The sequence below is a fragment of the Gobio gobio genome (assembly GCF_949357685.1).
Source record: "Gobio gobio genome assembly, chromosome: 15".
Lineage (NCBI taxonomy): Eukaryota > Metazoa > Chordata > Actinopteri > Cypriniformes > Gobionidae > Gobio > Gobio gobio.
Window position 1 is genome coordinate 5,627,038 of NC_137108.1, and position 15,219 is coordinate 5,642,256.

Consider the following 15,219-nt stretch of genomic DNA (forward strand, 5'->3'; position numbering starts at 1 on the left):
CAATTTGCACGAGCTCACTAAAATTGGACAGTTGAAGACTGGAAAAATGTTGCCTGGTCTGATGAGTCTCGATTTCTGTTGAGACATTCAGATGGTAGAGTCAGAATTTGGCGTAAACAGAATGAGAACATGGATCCATCATGCCTTGTTACCACTGTGCAGGCTGGTGGTGGTGGTGTAATGGTGTGGGGGATGTTTTCTTGGCACACTTTAGGCCCCTTAGTGCCAATTGGGCATCGTTTAAATGCCACGGTCTACCTGAGCATTGTTTCTGACCATGTCCATCCCTTTATGACCACCATGTCCCCATCCTCTGATAATGCACCATGTCACAAAGCTCCAATCATTTCAAATTGGTTTCTTGAACATGACAATGAGTTCACTGGGCTAAAATGGCCCCCACAGTCACCAGATCTCAACCCAATAGAGCATCTTTGGGATGTGGTGGAACGGGAGCTTCGTGCCCTGGATGTGCATCCCACAAATCTCCAAGATGCTCTCCTATCAATATAGGCCAACATTTCTAAAGAATGCTTTCAGCACCTTGTTGAATCAATGCCACGTAGAATTAAGGCAGTTCTGAAGGCGAAAGGGGGTCAAACACAGTATTAGTATTGTGTTCCTAATAATCCTTTAGGTCAGTGTATAATGTCTGCGTGAACTGGCTGCGCAGTGGTATGCAAACACACATTGACCGACAGGGAACACATGCTATAGGATCGTTCGGACTAAACGCAAGGACTGAACAAACATTCATTTATAAAAATACATTTAGACCGGTTAACCCTTTCGCACGTACGTTCTAAATATTCAGACTGGCAGCCTGGCGTGAGTTTTTTTAATGCGACCGTTATTATGCCATGACACGCGTTCTAATTTCCATGGTAACACACATCAACCTTGACACGTGAGTTTTCGCAATCACAATGGCGCTCATGGTGGATGACCGCGTGCAGGTGAGCACTCTGAATGTTTTGCTTTATTTTTTCATTCAAAACCTCTCACATTATTTGTTAGCGTGTACACACTATGGTTGACATGTTTATTTTGCTTTATTTTTTCCCACTGCTTTGAATTTCGCTTGCACACGGCATTTCTCCCTCACAACATCCGCGTGACAACTGGTGAGTATATTTTAGTTTTTTTTCCTAATTTGGAGCACATATAATTGTTTACAAGCATGCAATATGAATAAAGATTAAAATTATCTTGTAAAACGAACAGTCCTCAATAATGTGGACGTTCAAATGTCATGTTTGTCGTTTTGCACATTGCAAATATGCTCCGTGCATTCGGTAAAGTTATTAGGGTTCAGTTGACTTGAAAAGTAACATGAATAAATGATATTATTTATGTTTTAGTGTTAATATTGTTACTGAGTTTTATATCTGACTAGCAAAGCAGAGAAAAGCTATATGGTCACGCCTCACTTACTATTAGCTATATATATATATATATATATATATATATATATATATATATATATATATATATATATATTTATTAGTTGACATGATGTCAAATACCATGTACCTTTTCTCTGCTTTGCTAGTGAGAAATGTGTTGTTTAAGTTTAGCATAATCCAAACGTATGTCATTTGTTAAAAAGAAATTGCTAAATGTACACATTTCATTCATGTTTTATTTAAGCTAAATGTTTTTTGTTTAAACTATTATACATATATATACTTTCTAAAAAATTACAAAACAAATTATAAATATAATTACAATGAACAACAATCAAAATAGTATTATAACCAAAACAATAAATATACTATGGTAAAAAAAAATCTTTAAAACAAACAATATACATATGTTTATGCCCCCATCTTTTTGTTGTACTCCAGCACACAGACTGGCTTCATCTTTGCTTGCCCAGTGATGTGATCCAGCTTCCCTGTGGCTGCCATACCAGTTGAGTGGACTGTGGTAAGGACATGGACATCTCTCTTATCATGCCATTTGACTGCCAACTGTGATCCATTTTCCTTGAATTCCACCTCACCCTGTGTCATTTTACAGGTGAATGTTGGCATCCCTTTCCGGTTTGCACACATAGTCCTACAAGCTCCAGTGCCAAGAGACAAGAGGTGCTGGAAAAGTGTGTACACATACACGCAGAATCACACGCCGTACACATACACGCGGAATCACACGGCGTACACATACACGCAGAATCACACGCCGTACACATACACGCGGAATCACACGGCGTACACATACACGCAGAATCACACGCCGTACACATACACGCGGAATCACACAGTGTACACATACACGCAGAATCACACGCCGTACACATACACGCAGAATCACACGCCGTACACATACACGCGGAATCACAGTGTACACATACACGCAGAATCACACGCCGTACACATACACGCGGAATCACACGCCGTACACATACACGCAGAATCACACGCCGTACACATACACGCAGAATCACACGCCGTACACATACACGCGGAATCACAGTGTACACATACACGCAGAATCACACGCCGTACACATACACGCAGAATCACACGCCGTACACATACACGCAGAATCACACGCCGTACACATACACGCAGAATCACACGCCGTACACATACACGCAGAATCACACGCCGTACACATACACGCAGAATCACACGCCGTACACATACACGCAGAATCACACGCCGTACACATACACGCAGAATCACACGCCGTACACATACACGCAGAATCACACGCCGTACACATACACGCAGAATCACACGCCGTACACATACTCGCGGAATCACACGCCGTACACATACACGCGGAATCACACGCCGTACACATACACGCAGAATCACACGCCGTACACATACACGCAGAATCACACGCCGTACACATACACGCAGAATCACACGCCGTACACATACACGCAGAATCACACGCCGTACACATACACGCAGAATCACACGCCGTACACATACACGCAGAATCACACGCCGTACACATAGGCTACTCGCGGAATCACACGCCGTACCTATACACGCGGAATCACACGCCGTACCTATACACGCGGATAGCTCAATGCGTACAGATAACACGCCATTTGCTTTTAGAAAGTGGCGTGTATGTTTACGCAAAGTCATGATGTCATGTTGCAGAATGGCACAAAAATGCGACCAAAGGAGGAGGTGAGAGCAGTAAAAATATTTACGATTTTTTTCAGAGGGTCATTGAAAACTGCTGTTGCATTGTTTGCGAAGTGAAGACCGCGGAGGAGCAGAAGGAAGCGGTCCTGTGAGAACAAAGACCCGACACCCCCATTAGGAGAACTGCCACTAAAAATGTGTACATTTCAGGGATATTTGTTGGAACCCATTTAACCATTTTTCCCCTCACTTTTTCTTTCAAGTCAGAGGCATAGCGGTTTGTTTCCTCCACATAAATATAAAAAAAAAATCTCCTCAATTTCCTCACTTGTCAGTTGTCTTCTTTTAAATAAATTGTCTGCCAGTTAAAAACTGGTACATTTTATTAAAATTGTGTCTGAAGTTGGTACTAACGCGAGTGTGAGGTAAGAGTGACGTCAACAGTGACTTGTGACTTGTCAGCGGGAAAAAATGCTTGCAAGGCATGACTGTTTAAATGTTTTATTTTTATACAAAATATTTTCAAACTTGTTAACTAAATTAAATGCATGCAAGTGAACTCCTTATGGTTTATATACTTATTAAAAATATGTACACTGCAAAAAAATGCTCTTCTTACTTAGTAATTTTGTCTTGTTTCTAGTCTAAATATTAATTCTTAAATCAAGATGCTTTTACTAGGTAAGTAAAATGACATAAATAGTTTTACTTGTTTTCTTAAAAATAAATCGGTAAGTTAAAAAAATGATCGGTAAGTTATCACGGCTGTGGGCGCTCGTGCCGCCATTATGTGTTTACAACAGCACCAGGGAGCTGAAGCCTGCTGGATTTACAGCACAAGATCACCCACTTCTCCTGATATATGTGACATTACGTGAGGGAACAGGCTAGACTGATCGCACACGTCAAAGGGTAGAAAATTATTGTGTTATTTGATCGGTAATGTTATCACGGGCCATTATATGCTTACAACACTGATATCTTGCTGTTATATAAATATTAGTATGCAATTACAAACTGTATTTAGTTTTTGCTGATATTTTTGTGGTTGTGTAATGTAATTTGAAGTGTATGAAACCTAAAATAAACATTAAAAGACACCGAGCTCTCTCAGTCTCTCACGCACTCAGTCTTTGGCTCAGCGCGCTAAAGCAGATTTGAAATGTTGAATTTGGCAGTTGATCATGAGCGTTCTAATCACACCAGTGTGATCGTACGCTCCAGGGACCAGCCTAGCTTGATCACACGGGTGTGATCGTACGTGTCAAAGGGTTAACAGAGTGAATGCCATCAGGATATGAGGAGACTTTCAACTAGCGTAACAAAAAATGTTTCTGCAGAGAATCACCTACAGCACCTTTAATAATCGCAATAAGGAATAATCAACAGTTATGATTTTTGTCGTAATCGTGCAGCCCTACAGTCAATTAATAAACACACTTAAATATACGATTAAATCGACACAAACTCACCTGTGGTAGTCCTTCACACAGTAGATCTTATTCTCTGTGTCCACAGTGAAAGGCACTCCATCCAAACTCTCATTACAGATAGCGCAGCGGAAGCAGCCTGGGTGGTAAGACTTTCCCAGCGCCTGCAGGATCTGTGGAGGAACACCATGTTCACAACAAGCTACACATTTTGTGTGTGATACGACTCCTCTCATGTCAACATGACTCTAGTGACTGAGAAAAATATCTTAAGTTACATCCGACCCACTTTATATTGTGCCTTCATAAGTGCCACTATCTACAGTGCTAACATTTAAACTAATTATTTGACAATCCAACATAAACACAATAAGTGCATTGCATCTGATGGTAATGTAATGGTCCCACTTTATATTAGTTGTGCTTACTTACTATCCAAATCGTTGTAAATCCCTGTATAATAAGGAGCTGTACCAACTTAATCTCAACCAATCCTTCAGGATCCAGCTGGTTCTCCGTAGTGTGACTAATGCAGGGTGTGGCGGTACATCAGACTCACCATGTCCATGATTAAATGTCCGCACACGTTGCATTTGTCGGCAGACTGCTGGAATCCAGAGTACTATTGGAGACAAGAGTGAGGACAGAAGTGAGCAACCGACTCTCATTCCTTTCCATCACTTCATTTTCTCTAACCCACACAACATTAACAGCTCAGACATAATCATTGCTCTAATTTAAGAACCTTCAATAACACAAACTGCACTTTAGCGTCTGGAATGGAGAAACATCTCTTACTCACCCTGAGGGAATTTGCTTTTGTAAGCACCCATAAAAGCGTAATGTTTTAAAAAAGCTGATTTATTAGCGGTACATTTTATTTTGAACTACCTATGCTATACTCACATGAATCTTACTAACTTAACCACCTCTCGCTACACTCATTGGTCTCGAGTATGCAATAGGGCTGTGCAATATGGACAAAAAAAATCTATCACGATTTTTTTTAATCAATATTGTGATTGATTTTAATCACGATTTTGAAACAATATTTCCTTACACACGTGTGTTTAATTGTAACAGTTTTCCTGTTACTGATAACTTGTCAGTGCAGTAATGTTATGATTCACCTGAGCAGTAGAGGGCGCTCTGAGTAAAAACTGCTAAGGCTTACCTTCATAAGTGAACAGAGAAGGAGAATAAGGAGGAAGTTGATTCTCTACCTTCATGGAGATACTTACCTCATGGTCTTTACCCTGGTTGAGGAACTGTATAGTTCAAAGCTCATCTAGGGTTTGTGTTCTGGGCATATATGGAGTAATTGTTGGATTATACAACTGAGAAGATGGAACTAAGAGAATGGATTATCATCTGCTGTTTGACTGTAACACAGCTATATTTCAGACATTGAGGCCTTCTCTTCCAGTTGGATTTGACTGGGGAACCATCCTGGAATTTAAGTACTGTTTTCTCAATTTATCCTTCAACTGAACAAAAGACTGAGTAAATCGTATGGTACTAACTGATCCTAAGGAAAGGCTGTGATGCAGAGTGATGGACTGTTTGTTATACCTTGTTTCCAACTGGTTGACCAACAAGTGTTTGTCTCATGATAACTATGAGTGTTCCATGTAATTATACTTAATACATTTGACTCATGAGCAAGTTGGACTATTTGGTCCCTCATTACATGTAATACCTAAACTAGGGTTAAAAGGAGAGGTGTTACATAAATTGGCGCCCGAACAGGGACTAAATAAGGAAAACCCAAAACCAAACTGTAGAGTGTTAATGATTTTGCTTTGGTTTTAAGTAGACTAATTTTTGAGTCATTGGGTCAAATGTGTAAAAGTATAATGGAACTTTGGGGTTAAGCAAGTGCATTAAGTTACTAAATTACATTTTGAGTTAATTTGTGAAACTGACACACAATGGATGACCGGTGTGATGAGACAGAGGGTGAGAATCTTATAGAACCAGACTATTCCACCACACCTTTCACCACCAGACGAGAACCAGTTCAAGACCTTATTCAATCTCTCAGTCATTTGTATTTAGATCATGAGGCAGAGGAAGGAGAGCATGAAGATAGTTCTCAGTACTTGCCATTACCACCTCCACCACCTCCGCAGGCAGAAGATGTAGCCACTTCCAGTTTGGAATCAAGGGTGAGCAAAATAGAATCTAAAATAGATGAACTGGAGAAATCTTTTGGTGTGTTTTCTAATGACATGCAGCATGATATTGATAAGCAAAAGCACAGGTTGACAGTGATGGAAGAGGAGATGCAGAACCTTTTTTCCCAGCAAAAGGATCATCATAAACGGATACAGCGACTGGAGGAGTCACTGCCCACTGAACTCAAGTCAGAATGCCAACAGGTAAAAGAAACCTTAGAAAAGAGTATACAGCAAGTGGGACAAGCAATGATGGATTGTATGGCACGAAGGGATGTTCAGCTGAAATCTTTAGTTCACTCTACCCATACTGTGACATCTACACCACACTTCAGTCCACCACTACCCACAGATAGTCTAACCTATCCCATACATTTTAAAACACCGATCAAGATGGATTTTCCAAGGTTTGTCAGTTTGGAGGGAGAAGACCCTATGTCTTATCTTGAAAGATGTGATGAGTACCTGGCAATTCAACCATTGAATGATGCTGAGATATTAGCCATGTTGCCTTCTGTTTTAACTCATACAGCAAAGGACTGGTGGCTTGCGGAGAAGAAGAGGGTAAGAACCTGGGGTCAATTCAAGAAAACGTTTTTACAATCTTTTCTGCCTGATGACTATGAAGTTGAGGTTGAAAGAAGAATTAGAGAAAGGAAACAAGGACTTGATGAAAGTATTCGAACATTTGTTTATCAATATCGAGCCTTATGTCTAAGATTGAAACCTTCCATGTCAGAACGGGAGATACTCCAAGCTGCACTTAGAAATTGTAACCCTCGTGTCGCCAGCATACTCCGAGGCACGGTCTCTACAGTTGATGAAATGGTGCGTGTTGGTACCCTAGTAGAAAGGGATGTTAGTGAGGAAAGAGCTTATTGGAGACAGAGACAAGTCGAACATCAAGCAAGGGCAAATGGAGCTAATAAAACAGCAAGAGGGCGGCAGGCAAACCCTCATATTGCTGTGATGTCAGGAAAGGTGGAGAAGCAGCTTGACCCATTATCATTGTCGATCACCATCAATGACTATAGGTGTCAAGCGGTTCTGGACACTGGTAGTACATATTCTTTACTTCAGGAGTCTTTCTGGAAAAAAATTAAGTCCAGCACAGAAAGTTGGCAGTCCAGCAGAGGCCAGAATTTCTCACTTGCTAATGGTCAGATACAGGCAGCGTTGGGAAAGGTGAACTGGAATTGTACACTGCATGGACATCAATATCCATTCAGAGCTTATGTGATGAAGGACCAAGATCTAACCTTACCCGTTATACTTGGTCTGGAGTTTTTGATAGATTCCGGGATCCAGATTGATTTCAAAGATAAGACTTACATCCTTTCTGAAGAAACTGAGGTAAAACATCCATTCGCGCTGTGTGCTTCTTCAGCTACAGTTAGTATACATCTGGCATTACCTATACCACAAGTGTCTTCCTCCACTTTGGACATCATTAAAGAACTGGCAAGTCGAGCAGAAGTTCCCAGAACCCAAAAATGTCAGCTAGAAGAACTTATGCTTGATCGGCCAACAGTCTGTACCGAATCCCTAGGACATACGGCGGTGATCCGGCACCAGATTAACACCTTAGATGAGATTCCAGTTCGTAGGAGAGCCTACCCTGTTTCTGTGTCCAAACAGCAATTCATTGATCAGGAAATTTCCAATATGTTGGGAAAAGGGATAATCAGACCATCAACTTCTCCATGGGCAGCTCCCATAGTTCTTGTCCCAAAGAAGGATGGTACCATGCGTTTCTGCATTGATTACAGAGCTTTAAATGCCAAGACACCTTTAGATGGATTTCCCATGCCACAGATCCAGGACATACTTGAATCAATGTATGGTGCTTCAATTTTTAGTACGTTAGATCTCAAAAGCGGATATTGGCAGGTGCTTATGGATGAGGATAGTATTCCAAAGACTGCGTTTGTAACTAAAAATGCCCAGTATGAATTTGTGTGTCTACCCTTTGGACTGAGAAACTCCGCTGCAACTTTTCAGCGCCTGATGAATACGATATTGAGAGACTGTCTTGGAAAATTCTGCTTTGTCTATTTGGATGATATTGTAATTTATTCCAGGAGCATTCAAGAGCATTTTGAACACCTTAAACAGCTCTTTGACCTGTTAGAATCTACTGGTTTGAGTCTGAACCTGTCGAAGTGCAATCTGCTCCAAAGATCCATCACTTTCTTGGGACATGTGGTGTCTGCTGAAGGGGTGCGTACTGAAACTGATAAAGTGGAGGCGGTCCAGAATGTTCCTGTCCCAACATCGCTTAAAGAAGTACAGCGCTTTTTAGGTCTTGCTGGTTGGTACCACAGGTTCATTCCACATTTTTCAGAGATTGCCGCACCATTGCATGCTTTGAAGAGTAAGAACAGTGTATGGAAGTGGACAATGGAATGTCAACAGGCTTTCGACAAACTGAAAGTTGCTCTTCAAAAAGCCCCTGTGTTGGTATCACCTGACTTCACAAAAAGTTTTAAAGTTCAAACAGATGCCAGTGATGTTGGCCTGGGAGCTGTGTTGACTCAGGATCATGATGGAGCTGAACATGTTATAGCGTATGCATCGAAACTGCTTCATGGAGCTGAGAAGTCCTATTCCACTCCTGAGAAGGAATGTTTGGCAGTGGTTTGGGCAGTTGAGAAATGGAAACAGTATTTGGAGGGGAAACATTTCGAGGTATATACAGATCATGCTGCTCTTACATGGGTTTTCAATCATCCCAGACCAACTTCTCGACTGACTAGGTGGGCTCTGAGATTACAAAGCTTTGACTTCACAGTCAAATACAGAAAAGGGCAATGTAATGTGGTACCTGACACACTCTCTCGGAGTATTCCTTCCCATGAAGTAAAAGGTCAGATTGCTATGTGTCAGGCAACTAACATTGGATCAGACTTACCGGTCAGCTGGGATGAAATTGGAATTGCTCAGAAGCAAGATCCCCTACTTCAGCCTATGTGGGAAACCGCTAAGTTACCTGTAACAGATCCGACACGCATTCATTATGTCATTCAAAATGACTATTTATTTCGATGTGTGCCCAATAAACATCAGGGGGAAACTAGGCAAGTAATTATACCATTGATATTAAGGGAGAAGTTCTTGCAATTTGCCCATTCTAATCCCTTGAGTGGGCATTTGGGGCGGATGAAAACTTTGAGGCGTTTACTCAATGTTGTCTACTGGCCAGAGATACGCAAGGATGTTTGGAGTTTTTGTACAGCATGTCAAACTTGCCAGGTGTACAAACCGAGAATATCGAAGCTGTCTGGTCACCTGCAGTCAACACCAGTAGTGGAGCCGGGTCATATGTTAGGTGTTGATCTTATGGGTCCCTTTCCAAAGAGTTCACAGTCTAATGAATACTTGATGGTGGTGGTGGACTATTGCAGTAAGTGGGTGGAATTATTTCCTCTGAGATCTGCCAAGACCCCCCTCATTGTTAATGTCTTGATAAAGGAGATCTTCACTCGATGGGGAACGCCTACATATCTAGTCTCAGACCGTGGACCACAGTTTACGGCACAACTTCTGAATGATGCATGTAAACGCTGGGGTGTTATCCAGAAGCTAACAACGGCATACCATCCACAAACTAATATTACTGAAAGAACCAATCGTACTCTCAAGGCTATGATATCTTCCTTTGTCAAGGACAACCACAGGCAATGGGATAGATGGATATCTGAGTTCCGGTTTGCCATAAATACGGCATGGCAGGAAAGTACGGATCTAACCCCTGCTGAGATTGCCTTGGGTAGGAAATTAAAAGGTCCCATGGAACAACTCATCCGGAACCCACCTAATCCTGATCATATGGCCTATGGTAATGTTGAGAGGCAGAAAGAATTGTTTGAACGAGTAAAAGAGAAGACCAGTCAAGCTCAAGAACGACAAGCAAGGTATTATAACCGAAGAAGGAAACTTGAGTCATTCGAAGAAGGCGACTTGGTCTGGATACGTACTCACCCTCTGTCTCGGGCTTCAGACGCCTATATGGCCAAGCTGGCGCCAAAATGGCAAGGGCCAGCTAAAGTTCTGAAAAAGGTAAACAATGTTAACTACAAAGTAGCAATGTTGGATGATTTAAAACGAATGGAAACCTTTCATGTAGAGAAAATGAAAAAGTTTTATGGAGCTGCTTAAACATATTTTCTTAAGGGGAGGGGTATGTAACAGTTTTCCTGTTACTGATAACTTGTCAGTGCAGTAATGTTATGATTCACCTGAGCAGTAGAGGGCGCTCTGAGTAAAAACTGCTAAGGCTTACCTTCATAAGTGAACAGAGAAGGAGAATAAGGAGGAAGTTGATTCTCTACCTTCATGGAGATACTTACCTCATGGTCTTTACCCTGGTTGAGGAACTGTATAGTTCAAAGCTCATCTAGGGTTTGTGTTCTGGGCATATATGGAGTAATTGTTGGATTATACAACTGAGAAGATGGAACTAAGAGAATGGATTATCATCTGCTGTTTGACTGTAACACAGCTATATTTCAGACATTGAGGCCTTCTCTTCCAGTTGGATTTGACTGGGGAACCATCCTGGAATTTAAGTACTGTTTTCTCAATTTATCCTTCAACTGAACAAAAGACTGAGTAAATCGTATGGTACTAACTGATCCTAAGGAAAGGCTGTGATGCAGAGTGATGGACTGTTTGTTATACCTTGTTTCCAACTGGTTGACCAACAAGTGTTTGTCTCATGATAACTATGAGTGTTCCATGTAATTATACTTAATACATTTGACTCATGAGCAAGTTGGACTATTTGGTCCCTCATTACATGTAATACCTAAACTAGGGTTAAAAGGAGAGGTGTTACATAATTTTTTTGGAAGCTGGCTTTATTGCCAATATTTGCGGGCACAATATCTTTGCATTAATGATGTGACGTTAGTTATTTCTTTATGCCTTTTTTAAACTCTTTTCGTATGTTGTGCAGTTCGCAAATACTTTTAAATGTTTGTATCATAGACTGTAAAAAAATATGGACGTAGTGTCCGTGGCGTCACCCATAGGATTCTGAAGAGTAGTTTTGAAGCGTAAAGTCGGGCCATTGCCATCTTGGCATCCCATCAGTTATTCGCGTCGCACCCGAATAACTGAAAATGGGCAAAGAGGCGGGACGTGGGCGGAGCTGAGCTGACGGGGTGACTAACAGACAGCAGATAAACGACTCCAGGCAGCGAAACATGGATTTGCAGTTATCATTTTGTGTCAATATGTTGAATTTTAGGCTAAAATCATACCTTTTATATTTTATAGTTATATATTGTACTGACAACTCATCAAATACATATTTACCACCTTGTATTCTGCATAGTTGGATGTTTATATATAAACACTGACAAGTTTTAGGGGTGGGCGATATGACGATAAATAAATATATATATAAAACATTGATATAAGTGATCACACTGATTTAGACCTACCTATATTGTATTTATATGCTATATATGCTTTATGTATTTCCCCCCCGGTGTTGAAATCAGGCACATATAAATGTCAGGAAACTCGATTCCTGAGTGCATGTCAATACCCATGGATCACTGGATCTCTGGTAAGGTGTAAGGAACGTCCAACCTTTAGTTTAAACTGATAATCGTTTGTTTAAAGCCCTAATCGCACGGGATTACCTTTTTCTGGGGACCTTGTGTGATTTAGAAATGACTCCCCACATCTGTATTTTGCGTGGTTCATTCGCACGGGATAAGCAAGCCTGTGATTTTACTCGAATTTACTGACTTATCTCCCGGATATGATGTCAAGACTTGTAAATGTTTTTTTCGTTATAGATATAGCTGTATGAAATTATAAACAGTCGTATCGATATAATTTTGATTGTTTTATAGTAATAAAAATAATTTAGTTCAGTTAGAGAACAGACGCTACAATTAAAAACTGAACTGAGCAATATACGGCGGAAGATTCAGTTTCAAAGCTAAATGTAAAAGTGCCCATTAAAGCGAGTTCTGTTTTTGTGTTTTTCATTAAGAATAATTTCTTTAGTTATTTTAGTACATATATTTAGTATTTATTGTCAAATAAAACAAATATTTTTTCATTTTTATTATCTTTTTCTTACTACAAATTATTAAAGAATAATCATACATAAATAATATATTAATACAATAATAAAATACAAAAAAATATTAATAAATAAATTTTTTTCTTCAGTTTTATCTTGTTATTTTAGTACATATATTTGGTATTTATCGTTAAATAAAAAAAAAAACAAATACAAATATTTTTATTAAAAAAGTTATATTTGTTAGATATTTTATTTCAGTTTAGGCTTCTTTTGTTTCAAGTAACATTTTTTCGTTATAGATATAGCTGTATGAAATTATAAACAGTCGTATCGATATCATTTTGATTGTTTTATAGTAATAAAAATAATTTAGTTCAGTTAGAGAACAGACACTACAGTTAAAAACTGAACTGAGCAATATACGGCAGAAGATTCAGTTTCAAAGCCCATTAGTGCCCATTAAAGCGAGTTCTGTTTTTGTGTTTTTCATTAAGAATAATATTAAACGCATTCAAGCAATTTACTCCCAAATTGGTGCTCATTCTAAAGTGAAAGTATAATCCGCGCGGCCGCACGGTGCGCATTATATGCAGCCTAGCTCCATTCTTCGTGAAAGATAAAGATAGAAATGCGCACAGGAAACAAAAACCTTGCAAAAATGATATACAATCCGCCTAATCCCGGCCAAATCACAGAGATGCCGATTCGCACGGGACTAATGTTATCACAGGACCTCAGTGTTTGGCGAAATATGGTAGGTCATTTGCGGGGGAATTTTTACTTTTACTTTTTTACAAATTACAGACATGGCCGATTCGCACGGGATTAAGATCACAGACATTCTCTGCAATTATTACAAATCACCAGAGGTCCCCAGAAAACACTAATCCCGTGCGAATAGGGCTTTACTCGCATTTTCTCAGTTTCCCCTATTATTCTGCAGCTCTTCTGCCACTCAGTCCGGCTGAGGGAAAGTGATATAGATGCAAACCCTCCATAGGCAATATATCGTGTCACCAAAAATCATAGAGGTCATGTCCATACATGGTGCGATAAGTCAATATAAATGATCATCATGACAGGCCTAGTGAACTCAACATCGGGTTGATGTTTTGAAACCTGACACCTCATAATGTCTTTAAAGACTTTAGATAAGAGGACACACTCTTCTGACACAACTATGACCCGCGTCTCAAGACATGTGCAGACATGAACACTCGGAAGGAAGAGGGGAAGATGGCATACCAGGAAGTCCTCTTCACAAAAGACTTTCCCACAGACGTAGTAAAAGGCTTTCCCCCGGAGCTTTCGACCTGCACACACAACAAAAAGACATTTACCACCAATCACAGGACATCAATAAATCATACAAATCCAAAAACAAAAACATTTATTTGCATTTATATGCAAGGTGACATCAGGGTAATGCAGTTATTTTAGTATCATTGAGATACTATTTAATTTCTTTTTTAATATTTGGAACTCGTTTTTATTTTTGTGATCATTTTAGTTAAAGTTTTAGTAATTTTGTTGTGTTTTATTTTCATTTTAATTATCTTTTTATTGAAAAAGTCTATACTTTTTATTAATACAAATTATTAAATAATAATAAATAATATATTAATACATTTTTATTTATTAAAATATTTTTTTTGCTTCAGTTTTATCATTAGTTATTTTAGTATATATATTTAGTATTTATTGTTAAATAAAAAATACTTTTTTCATTTTTATTATCTTTTTCTTAATACAAATAATTCAATTATTAAAGAATAATAAGACATAAATAATATATTAATACAATAATAAAATTAAAACATTACTTATTAAAAAAAATATTTTTCTTCAGTTTTATCATTAGTTATTTTAGTACATCTATTAAGTATTTATTGTTAAATAAAACAAATATTTTTCTTTTTTATTATCTCTTTCTTACAAATCATTAAAGAATAATAATACATAAATAATATATTAATACAATAATAAAATACTAAAACATGAAAAAAATGTTCTTCAGTTTATCTCAAATACAAATATTTTTATTAAAATGTTATATTTATATAAATATTGTTAGATATTTTATTTCAGTTTAGGCTTCTTTTCTTTCAAGTAACAATTTTTTTTAATGGTTTTATATTTAGTTAACTATAACCCAGGGTAATGAGGTTTTGAAAGGATTTTTTTTTCAACTGTTTATTACCTTTCCCCAATAAAACAACCTTTTCCAGCTCAAGCGTAATCACACAATATTGCACATGTAAACACACTCACTGTCACAATCTTAATTGTTCTCTGTTCTCACTTAAATCCTCAGCTTAAACCTTGATAAATAAATACCTAAAAAACAGTATAACTGAATCTGATACGTTTACAAGGTTAAAAATAAACCAGGGGCTAAACTCTAAGCACATGAGTGAGCGTTTTTAATGAACACACACAGTAAACACATTAAG

The 15,219-nt window shown here is 38.7% G+C and overlaps 1 protein-coding gene across 1 annotated transcript in view; it reads right to left on the reverse strand.

The window, feature by feature from the left end:
• The window catches only part of limd1a (LIM domains containing 1a), a 65,689-nt gene that overhangs the window by 21,135 nt on the left and 29,335 nt on the right, over positions 1-15,219 (reverse strand). Inside the window, exons 3-5 of the mRNA XM_079836139.1 lie at positions 14,012-14,079; positions 5,103-5,165; positions 4,586-4,716 (exon numbers count right to left, since the gene is read on the reverse strand). Coding sequence (XP_079692265.1) covers positions 4,586-4,716; positions 5,103-5,165; positions 14,012-14,079 — 262 coding nt within the window. The remainder of the gene's footprint in view (positions 1-4,585; positions 4,717-5,102; positions 5,166-14,011; positions 14,080-15,219) is intronic.